This window comes from Urocampus carinirostris, chromosome 7 (assembly GCF_059441175.1).
Source record: "Urocampus carinirostris isolate Australia breed hairy pipefish chromosome 7, RoL_Ucar_1.0, whole genome shotgun sequence".
Lineage (NCBI taxonomy): Eukaryota > Metazoa > Chordata > Actinopteri > Syngnathiformes > Syngnathidae > Urocampus > Urocampus carinirostris.
The window spans coordinates 514,312-535,278 of NC_142355.1; the positions used below are offsets into that span (position 1 = coordinate 514,312).

The 20,967-nt window shown below is 48.4% G+C and overlaps 1 protein-coding gene across 1 annotated transcript; it reads right to left on the reverse strand.

The window, feature by feature from the left end:
• Positions 1-254: 254 nt before the first annotated feature.
• Positions 255-18,173, reverse strand: LOC148362047 (zinc finger protein 609-like). The gene is made up of 8 exons (XM_088339471.1): positions 17,781-18,173; positions 12,457-13,232; positions 10,004-10,208; positions 9,129-9,216; positions 7,178-9,065; positions 4,425-4,797; positions 2,436-2,741; positions 255-622 (listed from the first exon to the last, which is right to left on the reverse strand). The coding sequence occupies exons 2-8, from the start codon at positions 13,129-13,131 to the stop codon at positions 540-542; spliced, it is 3,618 nt and encodes a 1,205-aa protein (XP_088195597.1). The 5' UTR covers positions 13,132-13,232; positions 17,781-18,173; the 3' UTR covers positions 255-539.
• Between the last annotated feature and the right edge of the window lie 2,794 nt (positions 18,174-20,967).

Consider the following 20,967-nt stretch of genomic DNA (forward strand, 5'->3'; position numbering starts at 1 on the left):
GCTGGTTTGGGAGCCGAGCCAAAAGAGCCGCTTCTCTAAGAAGATCAAAGAAACGCGAAATGTAGAGATTGCATTGATAAGAAATAATAATAATTATTATTATGTGCATAAGGTGACATCGTATTTAATAATGCAAAAAAAATCACCCGAAGAGCCTCCGGGGAGCAGAGTCGGCTCTTTTGAGCAGGCCGGGCCAGAAGAGCCGGTCCTCGAAAAAGGACCCCGAATTCACTCGCGAATGCAAAAAAAGAAGAGGCAGGCGACAGCTTTTATTGGGCGCTTGCTGATGACGTCACAGAGGAGGCGGGGCCCAATCGGTCCAGCTACATACTTTTAATATTGTCGACAAGTGTAGAAAAACGACAACAAAAGAGAAAAAACAAACAAAGTAGGAAATGATATAACATCCGACCTCTTAAAAATGATTCCTCTGTACATTATTTACAACGTCGGCGGCGTTCCTTTTTCTTCTCGGGGGCGGAGGAGGTGGTTCTGTCCCAGTGGGCGGGGCCCGGGTGCCGCCGACCAATCCCCTTTCCTCACCTCCTCGGGGGCGGGAACATCGACGGCGCAGAGGCTTGCTGACTGGCCACCATGGCCGCCGCCGCTGCCGAAGACAAACCTGAAGAGGCCGAACCGACGGGGGTTTAGTTTTTTTTGCGTTCGTCGGACCGTGAAAAGACGACAAAAAACAGATAACGGGGTTCCTGCGCCTTTTCCTGGCCAAATTCAAGCACTTTTCCCATCGTTCCAGTACCTTCAAAGACAAAAATCCAACGCCCATCAAAACAACTTTTTCTAGGAAGTTGTTTTGTCAATGGGCTGCTATAAGCGGACACAAATTCTGCCCCAACGATTCGCACGCAGCCTGGCCACATCACGGGTGTTGGGAAATAACGGAGTTCGATACAAAGACTAAAAAGCAAAAGACCGTACTGCACAGATTACCGAGAAATTTCAAGCACTTCGCCCAAAATTCCAGCATTTTTCCAGCCTCGAAAGCCAAACATTAAAAACGAAAGGATTTGAGGATTTCGAGCACCCGTACCGACCCGGCACACAATGTTAAATCTTTGTGGGAGTGAGTAAAGGGGGCGGAGCTTAGCCAAAGTTTAATCGGAAAGGAAATAGGGCAAAGAAGCCAACAATTCGTTCCAATTGTTAGATTCGAATTATTCTACATAACAAATCAAGACTTTTTCAGGCTTAACTACTGGTTTGATGAATACAATTTTGGTATATTTGTCATCTATTTTGGGATTTGTTTTTAGTGTATTTGATCATTTTGCTGTATTTGGTCAAATATGATGTTCTTGTGTCATTTATTTAGGTCAGTATTTTGTCATTTAGTGACATTGACTACAACAGTTACGGACTTGTGTATTTATTTGGTCGTGCGACGTATTTTGTCGTTACGTTTTGCCCCATATTTTCTTGAAATTTCTCTCGGTATTTGTGTTTAGTCGTGATTCCGTAGTGCAGCGGTTCGCCCGACACACTAAAGGTCCCCGGTTTCGAGGCCGGGCGGAGATGTCTATGTACCTGGAGAGGGATGGGCGCGACCGGGCTGTACTTGCCCAGGAAATAGTGCCCCCGTCACCCGTCTGCTTAAGGGAAAATAACACCCACCCGGCCATTGACAGCGTTATGTATTCAAATGAGGAGGCGGGTCAATCTGCCTGAGACTTTCTCTCTTCCTCATCAATCTCACACATCTCTGCTCTCTATCTCTTGATCAGTCTCTCTCCCTCTTTACTTCTCTCTCTCTCTTTCTCTATGTGTGTCTTTACCTCTCTCTCTTCATCTCTCACTCTCTATCATTCTCTCGCATCTCTGCTCTCTCTATCGCTCTTGATCTGTCACTCTCCCTCTTTACTTCTCTCCCCAATCTCTCTCTGTGTGTCTTTACCTCTTTCTCTTCAACTCTCCATCATTCTCTCGCATCTCGCTCACTAACTCTCTCCCTCTTCTCTCTCTCTCTTTACTTCTCTCTCTCATTCTCTCTATGTGTGTCTTTACCTCTCTTCATTTCTCCATCTTTTTCGCGCATCTCTGCTCTCTCCATCTCCCTTAATCTGTCTCTCGCTCTTCTCTCTCTCTTTACTTCTTTCTCTCTCTCTCTCTCTGTGTCTTTACCTCTCGCTCTTCAACTCTCTCTCCATCATTCTCTCGCATCTCTGCTCTCTCTCGCTCTTGATCTGTCTCTCTCTTTACTCCTCTCTCTTAATCTCTATGTGTGTCTTTACCTCTCTCTTCGACTCTCACTCTCCATCATTCTCTCGCATCTCTGCTCTCTATCTCTCTTAATTCGCCTCTCTCTCCTCTTTTTCTCTTTACATCTCTCTCCCAATCTTTCTCTATGCGTGCGTCTTGACCTCTCTCCCTCAAAATGCGAACGAATAGGCGAATGTCGCGAAGGCGAAGTGAAGTCTGACCTGACGCGTAGGCCAAGTCGTACTGGTTGGCGAGTAGCGGGTAGGCCATGTGGTGGTGATGGTGATGATGGGAGGGCGGCGGGCGTTGGGCGGGCGAGGACCTGGGCGGGGGGCGTTCCGCCTCTCCTTCCGGCGACTTGCTCTTGTAGTGGCTGGCGTGTTGCTGAAGGAGCTCCAGAGCTTTGGCCTCGCCGCCGCCCGCCGCCTTGACGGTGGGGCTGGAACGCGCCGCCGCCGTTTTTTCGCCGCCCTCCTCCGCTTTGCCCGCGTACGGCGAGAAGGTGTAGCCCGCCGGCAGGTACGAGCCTGCCAAACAAAGCGTCTCCGTTATTTTCTGCCGCGACACCCCCCTCGGAAGAAAAAAATCCTCCCCGCGGGGTTGGCGACACCTTCGTCGTGGCCAAATGCCAGCACTTTTGAAGTACTTTCGAAGCCAATTTTCCATGTTTCGCCCCGGTACCGCCAAAAGATGAAATCCAAGAGCCTAAACCTTTGTCTCAAACCCCAACCCAAACCCTAGCTGCATTTCCAACCATAAGCCTAGCTCTGAACCCATTTTAAAACCTTCCATTCAGTTTAGAACCCTAACATGTAACTCTAACCCTAGTTGCTAAACCTAGACCAGCTGTAAACCCTAACCCTATTTCAGAACCCCTAAATTCAGTTTAATACACTCCGTTTCACCGCGTCCCAAATCAGTGTAATGCAATCATTTTTGCTCATGCCCCCATTTTGGCTTTGGAAAGTAAAAATCCTCTTGTGCTTAATGCACGATGTGGAGGCTGAATATAAACAAAACACTTAGCCAGTGAGAATGCTGCTGCCCCCTTCTGTCGTGGGTGTGCAATTGCACTTGCTTCTGGGAAAGTCAAAACACCAACCAAAAAAAGTTCCCCAAAGTCAAAGATGCCCGCTCCCCCCTCGACAGGGATCATTTATTTCTCAATCTAAATATTTGACATCGATGTAAAAACACTGCCGTGTAGAGACGCTGAGTCGTCACATGGATATGGTAGACGACAGCCATTGTGGGAAAGCGCTCTGAACTCATTCATTATAAGATGCATTCTAAGCTCTCCTCGGCCACATTCAAGGATGTGGCGGGCCACATTTGGCCCTCGGGCCAAGAGTTTGACACATGTGGCCTAAAGGGAGCCTCATCCTTAGTTTCAAACCCTATCCACAGCCCTATTAGCGGCGTTCATTTCATGATTCAGCAGGAATTTCAGTGTTTTAGACATTCTATCGATGGCAAATATGATATAAAGAGTAACATTCTAATTGTACATATTGTAGTACCTCTTTACACAAGCACCTTTACACACAAGAATTTAGTTTTGAACAAAAATCGACCTCATTATACAGGCACGAAATTGCGTCTGGACTTAAAATGGCGAAAAGGAAATACAGTATTTTTGTACACGCAGCCCAATCGTGTAGTATAATACAAATCATTCAATGAGCGCTACAAACACTATACCGACGGAACATTTACAATTCATATCTTTCATATCCCTTAAAGTTCAATTTGTTATCAGATACACCAAAGAGTTGTTTCCCTGGTCATGCTTCTGTGCATTTGTTTATATATTTTAGGACGAATTTTTTTTCCATTCTCTAACATCCGTCTCTGGTACTGTGAATTCAAAAAAGTGTGATAATGAGATGAAATCGAATGCATTTTGCAAACTAATAAGTACGGTACTTTGTGCGCAAACGACAACGGTTGTAATTGGAAACCCCTAATTCGCTCTGCGGGGTTTGTACAGCTTTCTCATAGCCAAATTCAAGCACTTTTTCAGCAGTTTCAAGGCCAAAATTTCAAGTACCTTGAAAGGAAGGAATTCGACGTCGATCAAAAGAAGGTTTTTTTGACTTTGATGACCGAGATAAAGTCAAAAAAACTCAATGTACGACGGAAATGTGACAAGAGACTATATTTTGAGGGTTGACCTTAAAATCCAGCGCGGCAAAATACGGCAACCTCACCTGAGTAATTCTGGACCATGACGGAGGGCACGCCCCGCAGGCCGGGGTGCCCGGGCTCGTAGGCCTGCCCGTAGGCGTAGGGTCCGTGGAGGTAGGGCACGTAGCCCTGGTGTTGAGCCATTGGGGGCGCAAACTGTACGTGTGGGGGCCGAGGTTCCTTGTTGGGAGCCCGGGGCTGCTCCTCGGGGGGCACAGCCCGACCGTCCGCCCGACCTTCTGCCCGACCGTCCGCCCCCTCCTTGGCCTCGTCTTTGTGCTGCGCCTCCTTGGGCCTCGGACGCTCCTCCTTGGATTTGCGCTCGTCCTCCTGCGCTCTGGGGGCCTCGGAGTACTTGTTGGGGTACACGTAGGGCCACAGGCGGGCGTCGGGCTCCTGCCGGAAAGAAGCCAGACTCAGAAACTGGAAGGGATGCTCACATAGCGAGTAGACGCGCGACGATGAGTTGTCGGGTAAAAAGCCATCGTAGAAGTAGTCGACGATAAAATATTCTGACGGACTGAGGCATCTCTACTAGGGCTGCAACAACGAAGCGATGATTCAAAACGTCGGCAACGAATAATTTCTTGGATTCGTTGCGCCCCGCGATTTACGCCAAACGCGTGGCAGAGTTAGTGACGTCGGTGAGCATAACAGAGCCGGCTGGAGTGCCAACAACTAAGGCGCTATTTTCAGAGGCGACAGTCAAGTCAAGTCAAGTCAAGTCATTTTTATTTGTATAGCCCTAAATCACGAAGAGTCTCAAAGGGCTTCAGAGAAAACAGGTCAATGGAAACCCGCACCTCACAAAACAAATAAGTGCGTCACTTGGAAGCTTGGCAAAGGTGATATGGCAACGGAGCACCACAATGAGAAGTGTAAAGTAGGCTTGGGCGCATTTCCTCAGGGGTGTGTATTTCTAACCAGATGGTTTCACGTTTCTCCGTATCAAAATTGGTACTGCCCAAAGGGGCGTTCCTCTTCTTTCTTTGTCTTTGTCTTACCTGTTGTGACTTAAATAAAATACAGTGTAGGGGGGAAGGGCGCCGGAGTGAAGGAGCGCTGTCAGACAGACGAACGCGGGTGAGTTCCTCCTCTCCTGGCCCTTCCCCCTCTCCAACTGGCAGTTGTAAAAAAGTCTAATGCCTGGTGTATCTTTGAGCGTTAGCCAATTTTTAAATAGCTCTCTTACATGTAAAAGGTCAATTTAGACTCCACAATAAGCCAGCATCTAAAATGTGTCATGGAGTAAGCCATTACATGATTATGTTTTCATTCGTTTGTTCTTTGCGTTTGTAAGTGTGGAAACGAAAAGTCGCCTCAGGTAGCTCGCTGATGCTAGCGTTTGCTTGTGAGTCCATTTTTTGGGGGCGGCAGTAGCCCAGGAGGTAGAGCGCTCGTCTTGGGATCAAGGGATCCCAGTTCGAATCCCGGCTCGTCCGTGTTACATGTCGAAGTGTCCTTGGGTAAGACACTGAACCCCTAATACCCCCAATAAGCAGGTTAGCTGCAAGGCCGCTATTGGGAAATGTGGAGCACATTGTAAAGCGCTTTGGGAAGTCATTGACTTGAAAAACGCTATAGAAATGCAGATTTCATTTCATTTTCATTTCAAAAGTGTTTAATACTGTAAAATGTCCTGTTTTGTGTACTATTTTCTTATTTATTTGAATAAAGAAGAAATTGATCATAATCCACACATCAATTGAAATGTATTGCTTTTTCTTTTTTGTTGTGTATGATAAGTCAAAATATAATATGATCTTTGGAAAAGGTACTAGGAAAAAGAGTATCTTACATATTTGCATGGATGTCTTTTTTACGGAATATTTTGTTGTTTTTTGATCCGTCCAAAATTTTAATATTTGAAGAAAGAGGAAGGAATTAAAAACATTTTTAAGAAATCCGAAAAAAAAACAAAAAAAAAAACTGACCGATTCATCGCTTATAAAATGAATTATTAGTTGTGGCCCTAGCTAACATACAGAAATAATGGCGCTGACATCAAGTACCGAACCTTGAAAACTTGTAAAATTAGGGAGCATTTTAGCCTGGATACAAACGATAACAAGACGACTTGGAAAATTTGCAAAGCGGACCTTGCGAATCATGGCAGTAGCTTGGTGACGCGCCAACATTGAAGCAGAAAGCCGGTCGGACGGTCGAACAAAATGGGAGTCTGTCTCGGTAAGATTCAAGTCACAAATGTCAGTTTTTCTTTTTAAAAATGTTTGATTTTTAACTGTCGAGAGTTGTTTTTCTGACACACTTTGCAGTTGACCGCTGTATTTAACCAAATATAACACGCACCCCTAATTTTGGATTGAAAACGCTATAAAAATTTCTCAGTATAGGTTGGATGCAAAGGGAATCTAACCCTGGTCGCGGCAGTGAGAGAGCAGAATTATAACCACTGGCCACTAGTGGTATGGATCTGAATAAGTATGGGATTTGTATTCAAATGCCAATTTGTTGTACATTTCACATGTTAGAGAGACAATAAATTCTACTCAATTCTTCTATTGACATGCTTTCAGGAGGACCCCCCCCCCCCCCCCCCCCCCTTCATTCTCTCGAGATTCGTCTCCGATAGTCGAGCGATGAGGATTCTGCGCTCTCGCCGCCGCGACCCGGGTCCGATTCCCGTTTCACGTTTTGCGATTGTGACGAGCGATATTTGATTTTATCGTTAAACTCTACGGAAAAAAAAATGCAGTCGATACCCGATTCAATACGGCGGTCGTTAGCGGCGTCCCTAGTAGCAAGACGGTCTCACCTGTCTGTACCACGCGGCGGCGGCGGCACCGTCGTCCTTGCCGTGATGCCCCGCTTCGCTCAGCTTCATCTTGAGCCCCTCGGGCGGGGCGGCGCAACAGACCTTGCTCTCCTCGCCCTTCACCATGATGACGGACTTGGCTTGATCGGCCCCCGCCGCCGCCTCCTTGGGCTTGGCTTTCGGGGGTTCGCCGAGGGCGGGGGCCGGGGTGAGGGTGGGGGGCCCCGCCGGGGTCTTACCCTCCGCCTTCCTGTCGGCGTGCCTCTGCCGCTCCTCGCACTGCTGGCGGTAGGCGGGGCTGGAGGCCAGCAAGTGGGCGTGATAGGCCTGCTCGGCCGAGTACGGGTAAGGTTGGCCGTAGTATTGGTTGTAGTAGAGCGGCGGGGGGGCGTAGACGTTACTCCGCTGCTGGATGACGGAGGGCTGGGGGGGGCCGGCCTCGGCTTTGCGCTCGTCTTGGGGCTCCACTTTCACTTTGACCTCCTCCGCCGCCGCCTCCTCCTCCTTTTTGGGGTAAGGCGCGGGGTGGTAGGCGTCGTAGGCGGGGTAGTAAGGCCCCTCCTTGACGGGCGGCGGCTGAGGGGGAAAGAGCGCTTTCCGAGCTTCGGGTTCCGTTTTCACCTTGACCGCCTCCGTTTTGGCTTCGCCGTCCTCGCCTTCGTCCGAGATGTCCGAATAGGCGGGGCTGTCGGCTTGAAGCGCCGCCCCGTCGGCGCCGTTTTGCCCCGGGCCGCCTTCCGCCCCGCCGCCGCCGCCGCCGCCGCCGCCCCCTAGAGAGGGACTGGGCGCGTTGTCCGAGAAGCTGTAGACTTTATCGGCCGCCGCTTTGATGCTGGCCATCCGGGTCTGCTGGGTTTCCGAGGCGCCGTTGAGCAAGGCCTCGCCCGAATCGGCGTAGACGTCCTCCGGCCGCGCCCCTTTGGGACTGTCGCCTTCTCGCCTCTTTTTGTCCTTTTTCTTCTTGTCTTTGGGGAGGGGGCTGGCGGGTTTGGATTGGCTATTCACGGGCGACGCCTGAGCCCCCGAGCCGGACGCGGGGGAGGCGGCCCGCGGGTCGTAGGGGGGAGGCGCGCCGGGACGCCCGGGTTTGGCACCCTTGGGTGCGCTTTTCCCGGCGGCCTTCTTGGCCTTCCTGTCGTCCGATCCCTCGTAGCTGGCGTCGTCGGTGAGACACTCGCCGTCGGTCACGTCCGTCTCCCCCTCGCCCGTTTTCTTCTTGGCCGGCTTGAGCTGCGCTTTCCCCGGCGAGGGCGAGGGGATGTCCGAGTTGCGCCCCTTGGGCGTGGCCGATCGCGCCGGGGAGACGGCGGCGCCGTTGCAGGCGTCGGGATGGAGGCCGGGCTCGTCTCCGCTGTCGGCGTCCTGTTCCTGGAGACGCGGCGGCGCCGGCTGAGACGGCGCCGGCTGTTTGTCGGGGCGGTGGCGCTGGTGAGCGCGGGCCTGGTGGTACTTGAGCCCGTTGACGTGTTTATACTTTTTGTTGCAGTCGGGGTGGGGGCAGTCGATGAGAACGGGGGAGGGGCAGGCCCGCTCCTGCGGGGGCGCTTCGGGAGGGTCCGACCTCCCCGAGGCGGCCGAGTCGCTGCGCATCCGTTTGGAGGCTTTGGTGTCTTCGGAGCTGGAGGTTGGCTCCATGTCGGAGGCGGCTTTGCTTTTCCTCTTGGCCGAGGACGGGCTGGCCTTGGCGTCTTCGGCCGCGCCCCCGCCGGCCGCCGGTCCGCCGCGCCGTCCTTTACCGTTGGCGGCCGCGCCGCGCGTCTTGCCGCCCCCTTTGCCGTCGGACGGCGCCCCGTTATCGGAGGCGGGCACGGCGCCGGCCGGCCGCATCCGCTTGCCCCTGCCGCGGCCGCCTCTCATCTCCATGTCGCTGGTGGGAGAATCGCAGAACCTGAAAGAGAGAGGCGGGAGTTTAGCGGGCGGCGGAGGCTCGCCGGGCGGGGCGGCGACCCACCTGGGCGGCGCCCAGTCGTGTCGGGTGCAGTCCAGCAGGGTCCCCACGTAGGTCTTGTTCCTCCACGTCACGTTGACCACCAGCATGCCTGTTGCAAAAGTCCCCAGTTACGAGTGCAAATGATGACAAAGTGCCCGGTTGTTTTGAGCTGAGCCATCAAAGACAATCTTCTTGGGAACCTTTCTGACCCAAAGAGTCATAGAGCAAAAATATTTACATTTTCAATATAACACTAAAAATTCAACTCCCTACCACAAATACTTAAGAGTGTCGACTCATTTTTGTCAAGTCCTGTTTATTTGTTTGGCCCTTAATCACAAAGAGTCTCAAAGCGATGCACAGATCAAAGACTATTGCAATTACACACTATTATGACAGCATCCCCTGATCTAAAACCTGCATGAGGGCAAATAATACACAGATATTGTCAACCAAAAATAGAGGTTATTCATATGCTATAGCGTAGAAGTGTGTTTAAAGCTTAGATTGAAACATTTCCACTGAGGTTGCAGATCCAATCTCAGGGGGAAGAGCGTTCCAAAGCACCAGGGCCCGGATAGAGAACGCTTTCCAACCTGCAGATTTTTTCTTGGCTCTTGGGATCACGAGTAGACCAGCATTTTCAGAGCCAAAGCTCCTACATAAACCTTCCAAGTAGTCTTTTTATTGTCTGTATCCAGGCTAAAATGCTCCTGGAGCAGTTTTGGTACTTTATGCCGACGCCATCATTTCTGGAAGATAGCGCTCCAGTCCGAGACGAGCAACTCTCGGCAAAAATCCCGAGCGCGTCGATAGCTGACAACAGAATGACTCGTCCGCTATTCCCGTTCGAAACGATCCCCGAGGTCAAAATCCTACGAGCGGGGCGCACTCACCGTCTTCGGTCTCTTGCCACACGATGCCCTCCAGGTTGACGCTGGTCCCGGGTTCGCAGGGTCCCAGGCACTCGGGCTCGGTGGCTTGCGCGGCGTCGGCCGTGTTGACCGCCAACGAGCGCGTTCGAACCATGATCTGCTCGCACGGCGAGGAGATGTCGCCTTCGGCCTGCGGATGCAACGGCGTCTTGCCGGGGGACTCCGTCTACAAACACAAAAGGTCAAAACCATGTTTTCGGGGGCCCGACAGAGGAAAAATATGAGGCCCGAGTCCGAGCAGGGCCTAAAATAGCAATCATTACGTTTGGGTAGGGCTTCTCTCTCTCTCTCGATCACTTCAATTCAATACTACCATTTCGTTCACATTCTTCTATGTAGAGCCTAGTCGACAGCAGTATTTCCAAGTCGGGGTTTGGACACCTTTTTCATGGGCAAATTCAAGCACTTTCAAGGCCATTTTTTCAGATTTTTCAGTACCTTCAATAGAAGTTCAGCGCCATTGATGACTGAAAAAAAGTTGCTATCTTCTAGCGTATTTTGTGCTATTTTGAGATGTTCCCATCTATGATCTAGGATATTTTGTGTCAATGGGCTGCTATAAACTAACAATAATTCTGCCATCCTGTTTCAACTGTTGGCTACGTCACACTCGTTGACAAAGACGGAAAGGGCTCTTTGGATAATGATAATAATTGAGTTCAATTCAGAAGGCAAACAAAAAAAGTACTGTATGTATAAAAAGAAAAAAATAGCCAAATTTGGACTCACTTTGATTTGTATTGGTGTGTTTTTTTAAGATCTATGTCTGGATTGGTTTAAACGATTTGGAAATCGTTTTTTTTTGCATGTTATTTATTTATAGCACCGAAGCATTAATATTGAATGGATATTTTATTGTTTTGCATTTTGGGGGATTCTGTGTTAAATCTGCTCAGTGTAAAGTGTAAAAATCTAAAATTGTTTTGAATTTTACAAATCATTTTTTTTATATTTTTGTTAAGAGTTTGTGTTTTTTGTGCAAAACAGAAGAAAATACTAATGATTGAATAATTTTGTGTATAATACAATTACTGATAATATATTTTGAAAAAAATAATTTAAAAAAATCTGGGGAGCCTCTCGGGAGCCGAGCCAAAAGAGACGGTTTTATGAATAGAGCTGTCCTCTTAGGTAAGACCAGTAGGGGGCAGTGACGCTTGGCGTGACAACGCCATGATGACAGGCCACCATAGCAGGCGTGTCGGCATCATTTTCACGCAAAATTTCTCGATTTATTGCGCGGTCTATAAAGACAGACTGCCGAGGCAACCATTTTCAAGCAAAAAAGTGGACTTCTGACTTCTGTGACGGCCTAAATTGTTTTTCGCGTTTATCCTGACATTTTTTAATCATAAATTATGTCAGATTGGTTTCCAGTAGGATTTGGACGTTGCCAGGGCTGCCCTTTGTTCATGACTTTAAATGGACAGAATTTCTAAGCACAGCGAGAAATTGGAGTCCTGTTCGGAGGCCTCAGCATTGCATCTCTGCTATTTGCAGGCGACGCGGTGCCGTTGGCTTCCTCTAGCCGTGAACTTCAGCTCTCACTGGAGCGGTTTTACAACAGAGTGTGAAGCGGCCCGGAATGAAGCCCGGCACCTCCGAGTCCGAGACTACGGTACTCAGACGGAAAAGGGTGGCAAGCTCCCTCCAATCGGGGATAAGATTCTGCCCCAAGTGGAGGAGTTCAAGTATCTCGGGGTCCTGTTCACGAGTGAGGGTAGGATGGAACGGGAGATGGACAGACGTCTGCCGTCATTCGGACCCTCTACCGTCCCGTCATGGTGAAGAGGGTGCTGAGATGAAGAGCAAAGCTCTCGATTTACCGGTCCATCTACGTTCCTACCCTCAGCTATGGTCATGAACTGTGGGTCGTGACTCAAAGAACAAGCGGATGAAATGAGCTAGAGATAGGGCGAGAAGCTCAGTCATCCAAGAGGGACGCAGTGTAGAGCTGCCAGTTGAAGCGGCTCGGGCGTCTGATAAGGATTCCCCCTGGACGCCTCCCCCGGGAGTTGTTCCGGGCATGTCCCACCCGGCAGGAGGCCCAGGGGATGTCCCAGGATGCGCCAGAGACTACGTCTCTCGGCCGGGAACGCCTTGGGATCCCGCTGGGTGAGCTGGATGAAGTGGCTGGGGACAGAAGGGTCTGGGCTTCCCTGCTGAGGCTGCCGCGCCAGCGACCTGGCCCCAGATAAGCGAACGCAAATGGATTGATGGAAGGATGAATTTAACATTTCTAAGCGATCCCATACTTTAAACTGCAGTGTACATTTCTCTTAATTCTTATATTGGAGTGCCGTGTCTAATGTACACTACCTTTTTATCAATGACGATAAGGACTATTCTAATTTTATAAACACTAGGACGATGGCGTCCCATTTTGTATCATTTCAATGAAGAAACCTTCTCACTTTGTTCCCACACAGCATCTTCTTGAGGTTGTGACATTCACCACGAGCCATGTCCTCGTCCTCGTCTTCCTCCTCCGTCGTCATAGCGACGGGCTGGCCCATAGCGTCCAGGGCCACGTGACCCACGTGAACCAGAAGCTCGGCGCCGGCTTGGACCTCAGAGTTCTGTTGCCCCTCAAAAACCGCCGTATCCTTGTCCATGTCCAGTTTGTCCTTCTTTGCCTTGGTCGGCACGCCATCCTTCTTGAACGCGGTCAAAACCCGCGAGACCTTGCCGGGCTTCTCGCCCCCCTTAGTCAGAGCCAAGCTGAGGCCGTGGGGCCCCGCGGGGTCCACTGGGGCCCGCACCGGAAGATCCTTCTTGACGGGGTCCGGCGCGCCCACCTTGACGCCGTCTTTGGAGTTCTTGGCGCGCTTGGCTTTGGATTTGTTGTCCTTTCCGGCGGCGGGACTGACGAATTTGATGTTGTCGGGTAGAGCGGCCACGGCGCCCGAGGGGCCCGAGACGCCGCCCTCTTTGCTGCCCGACATTTCCAGTTTGTCCTTCTCCAAGTCGGCGTCCAGGTCGATGATCAGATTGCCCACGCCGATGTCCCACTCATCGCCACTGTCGTACGCGTCCACCGCGTTGGGGTCCGCTCCTTTGCCGGCTGCAGGGCCGCTGCTGAGGGACATCTTAGTAGGGGCGTCCCGGGGCCCCGCGGCGGGGGGTGCGGCCGGGGGGCGCCTTCTCAGGGCTGGACCCGGCGCCGCCGTCCCGCTGACCGCATGGCCTCCTGCCGAAAAAAACAACGCCATTAATGCCAAGTTTTCCCCGCTCGCACGTGTGAGACGGGACCACAAACGGAACCGATCTATGACGTCATCGCCGTGTCATCGGTGACAAACTTGATGCGTCAATCGTTTACAAAGCCGCTCAGTTTGCAAACAAACCTTTGTTGTCCAAATTTGAGAAAATATTCCATTTATTGTCTTTTGTGAAAACATACTCAAGTGATATTTTAACATTCTTATAGTATTACAACATATTACATTATTTCCAGCAGCTCCGTGTTATTTCGCACTTTTTGTGATTTCTTGTTTGAAGTGTCTGCTTCTATCTTCGGTGTTTTTTGTCCCGTTTGACAACGACACTTTGGATGACTTTCGATCGTATGGTTATGGCTTTTAACGCACAAAAACGCGTTTATTCGAGGAATCGACTCCTTGCCTCGTGCTGGCGTGATGAAGGGGCCCTATCGTGGATGCAGAGACAGAGCTAAGGCTAAGCGGCGTTATAAGCATTCGGTACCGTCCGTAACCATTGGAAATGTAAACTCTCTACCAAATAAAACTGACGAACTGGCTGTGCTGGTGAAAAACATCAAAGCGTACAGGGAGTGCAGTTTGCTGTGTTTTACGGAAACGTGGCTAGCATCCCGGACGCTAACGTAGAGCTACCCGGCTTCAGTGCTGTTAGACAGAGACACAAAAGCCTACGGGAAGCGGAGAGGAGGCGGACTCACTATCTACATGAAAACGAGGTGGTGTAACCCTGGGCACAAAGATTTCCATCTGCCGCAGGGACGTCGAACTTTTGGCCTAGCGTGTGACGTCATCCACTTTGCTGCTAAACGACAACACGGCACCCCGAGGCCATCCTGTTCATCTGTTAATAACAACAAAAGGATACTGCTGGAAGTGTGAATTTCCCTACAGGGATGAACAAAGTATCTATCTATCTATTACTCTTAACTTATTTCAAATGTTTGACCCCATTTCTTAGGCCATTCATGATGACAATTTTTGTTGGAATGACTTCAAATTTTCACAGCTTGTATTGTGTTTGCAAGTCCATCTTTTTAGGTTAAGAAATACCGTTCACTTCAAAAGAAAAGGCATTTTGCGTGGTAGAGTATGCTCAGATTCTATTCACCGAAGACGCGCCGCCTTCCCAAATTTTGCACGAGCACCAACCGCAAAACAATTTAGGACTTGACGCAGGAAAAATCAAAATATCACGAAAAGGGCTGCTTATGCCATCCAAAATCGCCAGGACAACCGTGAGCAGGTTGGTGAATACTTCCTGCGTAGTTTTTAGAAAAGCAATTCTACAAACAACAGGCAAGTTTTGAGGAAACGATTGCGATTTAAAATTGTAAGTGAGAACGTAAAGAATTGTACAAATGTTAAACTTAAAGACGATTTTTACGATGATCTAATTTCTAGTGATGAACGCCAAGTTGTACACCGGGGGAAAGTTTGGCACGAGTCGGAATACCAAATGCGCTAATATCCAATGAATGAAACTTTTCTTTCAAACATGACAGAAGCAAAAACAAAACAACAAATCGAAAAAAAACACATAAACAAACGCCAACGCACGTCTCCGAAAGGGAGTAGGAAGAAGCATATGCTTAATAAATCCTAGCCCCAGAGTTCCCTCAACAATTAAATCCGACATTTAGTCCCCTGGTGTATTTACATGTGACTTCTGAATATCCCTATTGACTCTGTGGATACACAGTCTCTTCATTATCACCATCATCTTGATTTTATCCATACATTTTCAGGCTGTTATGCAATGAGAGTATCAATTCTGATAACGATAGTTGTCTTGGGTGCTCATGGTGAAACTGACTGCTATGTGTTGTAAATATTCATATTGAACGTGTCTACAAATCTATTATACAACCAATGTATAGGGGCTTTAAAGATAAAGGACGTGTCCACATTTAGGTACAAGTGCCTGACTCGCGGATCAATAGGACTTTTCTTGCTGCTAAATGTTCTACAACTAGTTGACTTTGTACTTTAATGACAACTTAGGCCAGTCTCTAAGCACTACCTAGAAAATATTTTGCCCATTTATCCCGACAGTCTTCTATTTTCTTCTTCATAAAGTCTTAATTACGCGTTTAACCTGGATTGCCATGTCATCACCTTATCAAAGACAGTTAAGACCATTTCAATTCTAATGCTATTTAGTGACTTGATAACCGAACTGCCAACTGCATCTAGAAGAAGAAGAATTTACTTTTTATTGTCATTCTTTGTAACAATGCACACAGAACGAAATGTCGATACACCTGACCCGTACAGTTAAACTGCAGCGAGCCGATGCGATCTAAGTATGGAACCCACAAATTCAGTCTCGCGGACAAACTTTTAAAAGCAATTTAGAGATTTACAAGAGTCAGCGCAGCTCGATATGTGATTTTTTGGGAGTTGGAAAACAGTGATTCACTAGTGATCCCAAGAGCCAAGAAGAAATCCACAAGTCTGAGGGCGTTTTACATTCGGGCCTGGTGCTGTGGAATGTTCTGCCCTCATGGCTAGGTTTACACTGCAGGGAAATGGAACTTTTGGCGCGGACGCCACCTGTATTAGATCTGTTCTAAAATGGCACATATTCCCCTTTTTCACACCACACCCAGGCCCCTTTCATATGTTCTCCCTAATTTTACGATACCAAAGTGTATGTAACATCCTACATGCCGACATTTCTTGTGTAAATTTGGTGTAAATTATAACTATAACCTTACCCTCCTTGTTTTATAACCTTATCTTCTCTGTTCCTTTATCTTCTTGGGTTTTTTACCTCACTGTGAATGTGTGACCTGGAGTGTCATGCCCAATTTCGTTGTCACAATATGTTCAACCCATTTTGTAACAATGACAATAAAGGTATATTCTATTCTATTCTATATACATCCCATCTTTTGGAATGCGACTTCTGTCCGAACGAACGAAGCGTGATCGTAAGCACTATTTACTTTCAAATACCTCCCACACGGTAAGCATCGAATGGGGGAAAACAAGGTTTGAGATTTGATAACTATTTGGGAGGGACAACGCTTTACTGTTAACATCCACGAGTACTTACGCAAACGTGAGTGCTCTCCTGCGCACGCGGGACATGTTCACACAGGAGAGGAACTCGCATAATCATCGCAAGGAGTTGGAGCAAGAAAAACCTCGGAGTTCACGCAAATAAATGGAATCAAGCATGAAGCTCTGCAGAGTGAACCTAGCCTTAAATTTGATCTGCAACCTCAGCACAAGTGTTTAAACCTAGCCTCATAACACATTTATATTCAATAGCTTGGGAATAATGTTGACCTCAGGAAGCAGTCAAACGGACATTCTGTTATTACCTACATTTTGTGACGATGATGTCTGTTCATGCTCCTCATGCTGCGGCTTTAGAGTTTTTCCTTGCCCTCGTGTAGGTTTCAGATCAGTGGATGGTGTCATAAATAGTAGTTTGTTAAGCCAATGGAGAGGGCGTCACATATAAACATGACTATTTGCATCTACTGTCATTATCGCTTGTAATCCGATATGGCGGCCGCTACAATAGGCATGTGACTTAATAGTTGAAGGCGACAAAAGACAAGTTTGCAAATTGAAAGGAATGACTTTAATCGTTCCACAAAATGTACACACTTTCATCAATTTTGTGTAGGGGAGTCAAACGCCAGTTCGAAACGAAATTAAACGATTTTTTAAATGGTTCATCTACTTAGAGCTAGAAACACGCGTTGTGGTTCGTCGCTCGCGTGAAATTAACCTTTTAAAATGAACTTTTAAAATGAGTTGGAAAAGTTCTGACGTCAACAAGTACCTTTAAACAACTAGCGAGTTACTTGGTTGGTTAGCTAGCTAGCTAGCTCCCCGACTAGCTGGGGCTAACAACAGTTAGCATGCTAGCAGACTGGGCCCGACGGCCTTCGCTCACGCCAACAGAACCACCGCGAAGGTCGTCTAGGAGCCGCCGAACCGGGCGGGCGACCACCCGACGTCCCTTAGGCAGGCGGCACGGCGGCTAAAAGAGACTACCGATGCGGGGAGGCGGTTCCCGGGGTCGCTCGCTCGCCCGCCTCCGTCGAGGCCAGGCCCGCTACACGACTAGGAGCTCCTTTATCGGACGCGTTAGCGCAAACAAATCCGACTGGCGGCCCGCTCCACACGGAGGGATTTCGGAACCACGTCAAAGACTCGGGCGGAGAGACGCCCGGAGTCGGTGTTTGCCAGGCGACCGGCTGCCACCGTAAGGAAAATGGACTCCTCGGAGAGGCTCACTGTGGGCAAATGTCGGAAGTGGACTTGCCGAATGCCGGAGAGAGCGCGGAGACGGTTCCGAAACCCGCTGCGGTGAGCCGCGGAGAAAGGCGAAAAGCGGACACGACGCACGAAGAGGTTATATCCGACGATGGAAGCCTAGCGCTGAGCTAGCTCCCCGGCGTCTGCAGACAAAGACTGCGGCGGGCGCTTGGCTAGCCCGCTGCCGAGCTAGCCAGCGGCCGCCGGAGTCGACCAAGCCGGCGGCAGCCCACTCTTACCCCGTTCACAATCCCGTCGTCAACCGTTTCACGTGCACTCCATAGAGGTGAGAAAAGTGGCGAAGGCGCTCCGGCTCGGCCGACCGGCCTCGGTGAAGAGCCGCAGCCGTCGTTCACGCGGCGGCGGCGGCGGCCAGGGGCTGTCTGTCTTCCGCTTGGAACCGCGTCGATCGTCGGATGGCCAGCAGGCCGAGACAGCGGGGCGCGGAGCCCGATCGCCCCGCGCGCGTCGGACACATGGACGGCTTGGAGGGTTGAAGACGACCACCGATGGCTTTTGGAGAGAATATTCGTTTTCTTCCCCTGGAAAGAAGGCCAATATCGGATCCCTATCCACGCGCGATCGACTGGCCGCTCCCAAGCCAGCAAAACCCGGGACGGATCTTTGCGGTGCCGGATCATCCTTTCGCTGGAACGGATTCACATTCCAGTAGTGGACCGTCCGAGCCTGCAAGGCCTTCTCTGCTGGCCTAAAAAACCCTCATCCGAATCGCATACCTGTCAAGCTGTACGTTTTTGCCGTACAAAGTACGATTATGATGCATTTTAAGACGCGTACGACGTACGAGAAAATCCGTACGAAAAAAATGCAAATTTGTCAGTGATGGGTACCATCCGCCATACACCGACTACCACCAAACGGCAAATCCATCAAGTCAAACGACTTCGCCGCGGTAGCCTCTCTCTCTGTATCGTGTTTTTCCGTTGCAAACGAAGCGAGCGGTTCGATGCTGCTGTACGCATGCGTCTGCCGCCTGGGGATTTCCCATCATGCATCATTCCGATCACACGTGAACAAAGCGAAAGCGGAGCGGTAGGCCTACGTTACAACATAGTTTTGAATTTTCTTTGGATACAATCATCGAGTCGCAATGGCCGAACCTGAATGTAAACGCCGTAAGTCATTCTGATCTGAAAACAACAGGCGGGGTCGATGGAGTACATTTGAAATACCCGTGGTCTTAAAAAACATCGGATTTCACGTGCTAGTTGTGTAGTGAAAGGAAGTCCGTCTCTTTTTAGAGAAGCGGCTTTTTCGGCTCAACTCGTTCAAGAGAGACGGCTCTCCAACGACTCACTTGCTTTGATGCGTTATATTACGAATGATTATGTTGTATAAAGTAGTTAAGAAAAAAATGAGAACATGAAAAAAGACAGGTTTGTGGTTATCCCTTTAATCAGTATATCAACAACAATAATTGAATGCAGAAAATGAACTCATCATTTGAATAAGAAAATTCTACTTCCTTCTATTTGCACGTATTTTTTCCTTCTACAGTGAAGGTCCAAGCGACTTCATTTTGGAACTTTTTTGATAATAAACCTCATTCGTGTCGAGCAACTCAGGATCTCACGACAAAATGTTCATGAACAATATATATGATATAACGAAACACATGGACAATACAACATGTTAAACGACATCAATAAAAAAATATGGCGTAAGCTTATTTTGTATTTTGTAAGGGGAAATCCGACAGTTTGTAGGGGCCCTGGAGCGCCACAGCTATGCCTTTTTCACAAAAATTCTCAAAGGGCCACCACTTACAACATCCTATGTTTTTGAAAATAACCCCAAATATCTTTTTAACACGGCAGCGGATTCATTCAGGTGCTTCTACCCGTTCAACTCATGACTTTATGGTCTTTAATAAAATGATCAATGCATCGAGCAAAAGATTTGTAATGACCATTAAAAATATGTCATGTGTCAAGTATTTGAGAAAACGTTTTTTTAAATGTACAAATTGTGAATTATGGTGGACAAAAATGTATTTATTTATGATTTGGATCGGGATTTTGTCTTATTGAATGTATTACTTAGTATTGATCTTCATCATTGGCTGTATTTTGTGTGTGTGCGCCTATGCTCGGGTGTGTTTGTGTGCTAAATGACAGGAATTTTGAAGATCTAAATCAGGGGTGTCAAACTCATGTGAACTGGGGGGCCACACGATAGAACAAACATTCTGTCGGGGGCCGGACGAGTAGATTCAAGAGAAAGAAAAAGAGATAAAGAAATAAGCGAAAGAGGGAGGGAAAAGGAGAGAGGGTGGGAGAAAGAAAGAAAAAGAGAGAGGGAGAGAGCGTGAGAAACAAAAGAGATAAAAAGTCCTGAGAGAGGGGGAAAAGAGAAAAAAAAAGTGCAAAGGGTAGGAAGAGAGAAAGAGAAAAGGAAAAAAGGAAGTTAGAGCCAAAAAAGTTAAAAAGACACAGAGAGAGAAAGAAACAACGAGCAACAAAGGAAGAGAAACAGAGAGACACAGAGAGGGAAAGAGACAGAGAGTGGGAGAAAAGGGCTGGAAAAGCGAGAGAGAGAGAGAGAGAGAGAAATACAAGTACAGTGTCTTTGTTGGAGGCACTTGGCTTTGGCAACATCAAGTTGACATATTTCAACCTGCAGCTTGTTTTTCTCTTGCGCTTCTCTCAGGGTTGTCTCGCGGGCCGGATTGAATCCCTTAGCGGGCCTGATCTGACCCGCGGGCCGCCTGTTTGACACCTGTGAGCTAAATCCAACTGGTTGTTTTACTTACCCATTGCAAAATAAGTTCAGTTGGACATGTAGAATAACCAACCAATTTTGACCAAACCAATATGACTGTCTTACCAAATACTACACATCTGAGTATTCATGGACAAAATAGAATTCATTTCAAATTCTGTGAGCTTCCTTTCATTTCTTTTCCCTTTTGCACGGTTTCCAGATGTTTGCCTTTATAATTAATAATTTAACCAATCACATTTCAGCTGTTTCCTGTTGCCAAGCTGAGAAATCCGCCAGGAGGCCATCACATACAATTCTGAAGGCCTAGTTGCATAACATCAATGTACCGTGGATTTTCTGTCCCGCGCCCCCTCGGAAGAAGAAATCCTCTCACGCCCCCCACCACATGGGTTGTTTTTAAATGTACACTTTGTCATATTTGAGCACTATATGGCACTGTATTGTCTTATGCGAAGGAAATCCGGTGCCGAATGAACACAGCCTAGCAGCAAGATGGCATTGACTTCTGGGTATGGAATCCGCCATCTAAAAGAAACACAAATTTCTCGACCTACGACTGTTTATAAACATTAGTATGAAAGTTCATGTAATTTTGCTTATTATTGAAATCATTTTTTTTTTGTATTAAATGTTTTTGTACCACTTCCTCATCTTAGCCTTAATTCAGTAAAATTAAAAAAA

Coding starts and splice junctions, on each gene's coding strand:
- LOC148362047 (XM_088339471.1), bottom strand. CDS start 13,131: ATGTCCCTCAGCAGCGGCCCTGCAGCCGGCAAAGGAGCGGACCCCAAC. Junction 9,217..10,003: donor GTGGCAAGAGACCGAAGACG/GTGAGTGCGCCC, acceptor CTTTTGCAACAG/GCATGCTGGTGGTCAACGTG. Junction 623..2,435: donor CGACTTGGCCTACGCGTCAG/GTCAGACTTCAC, acceptor CGGCCTCTTCAG/GTTTGTCTTCGGCAGCGGCG.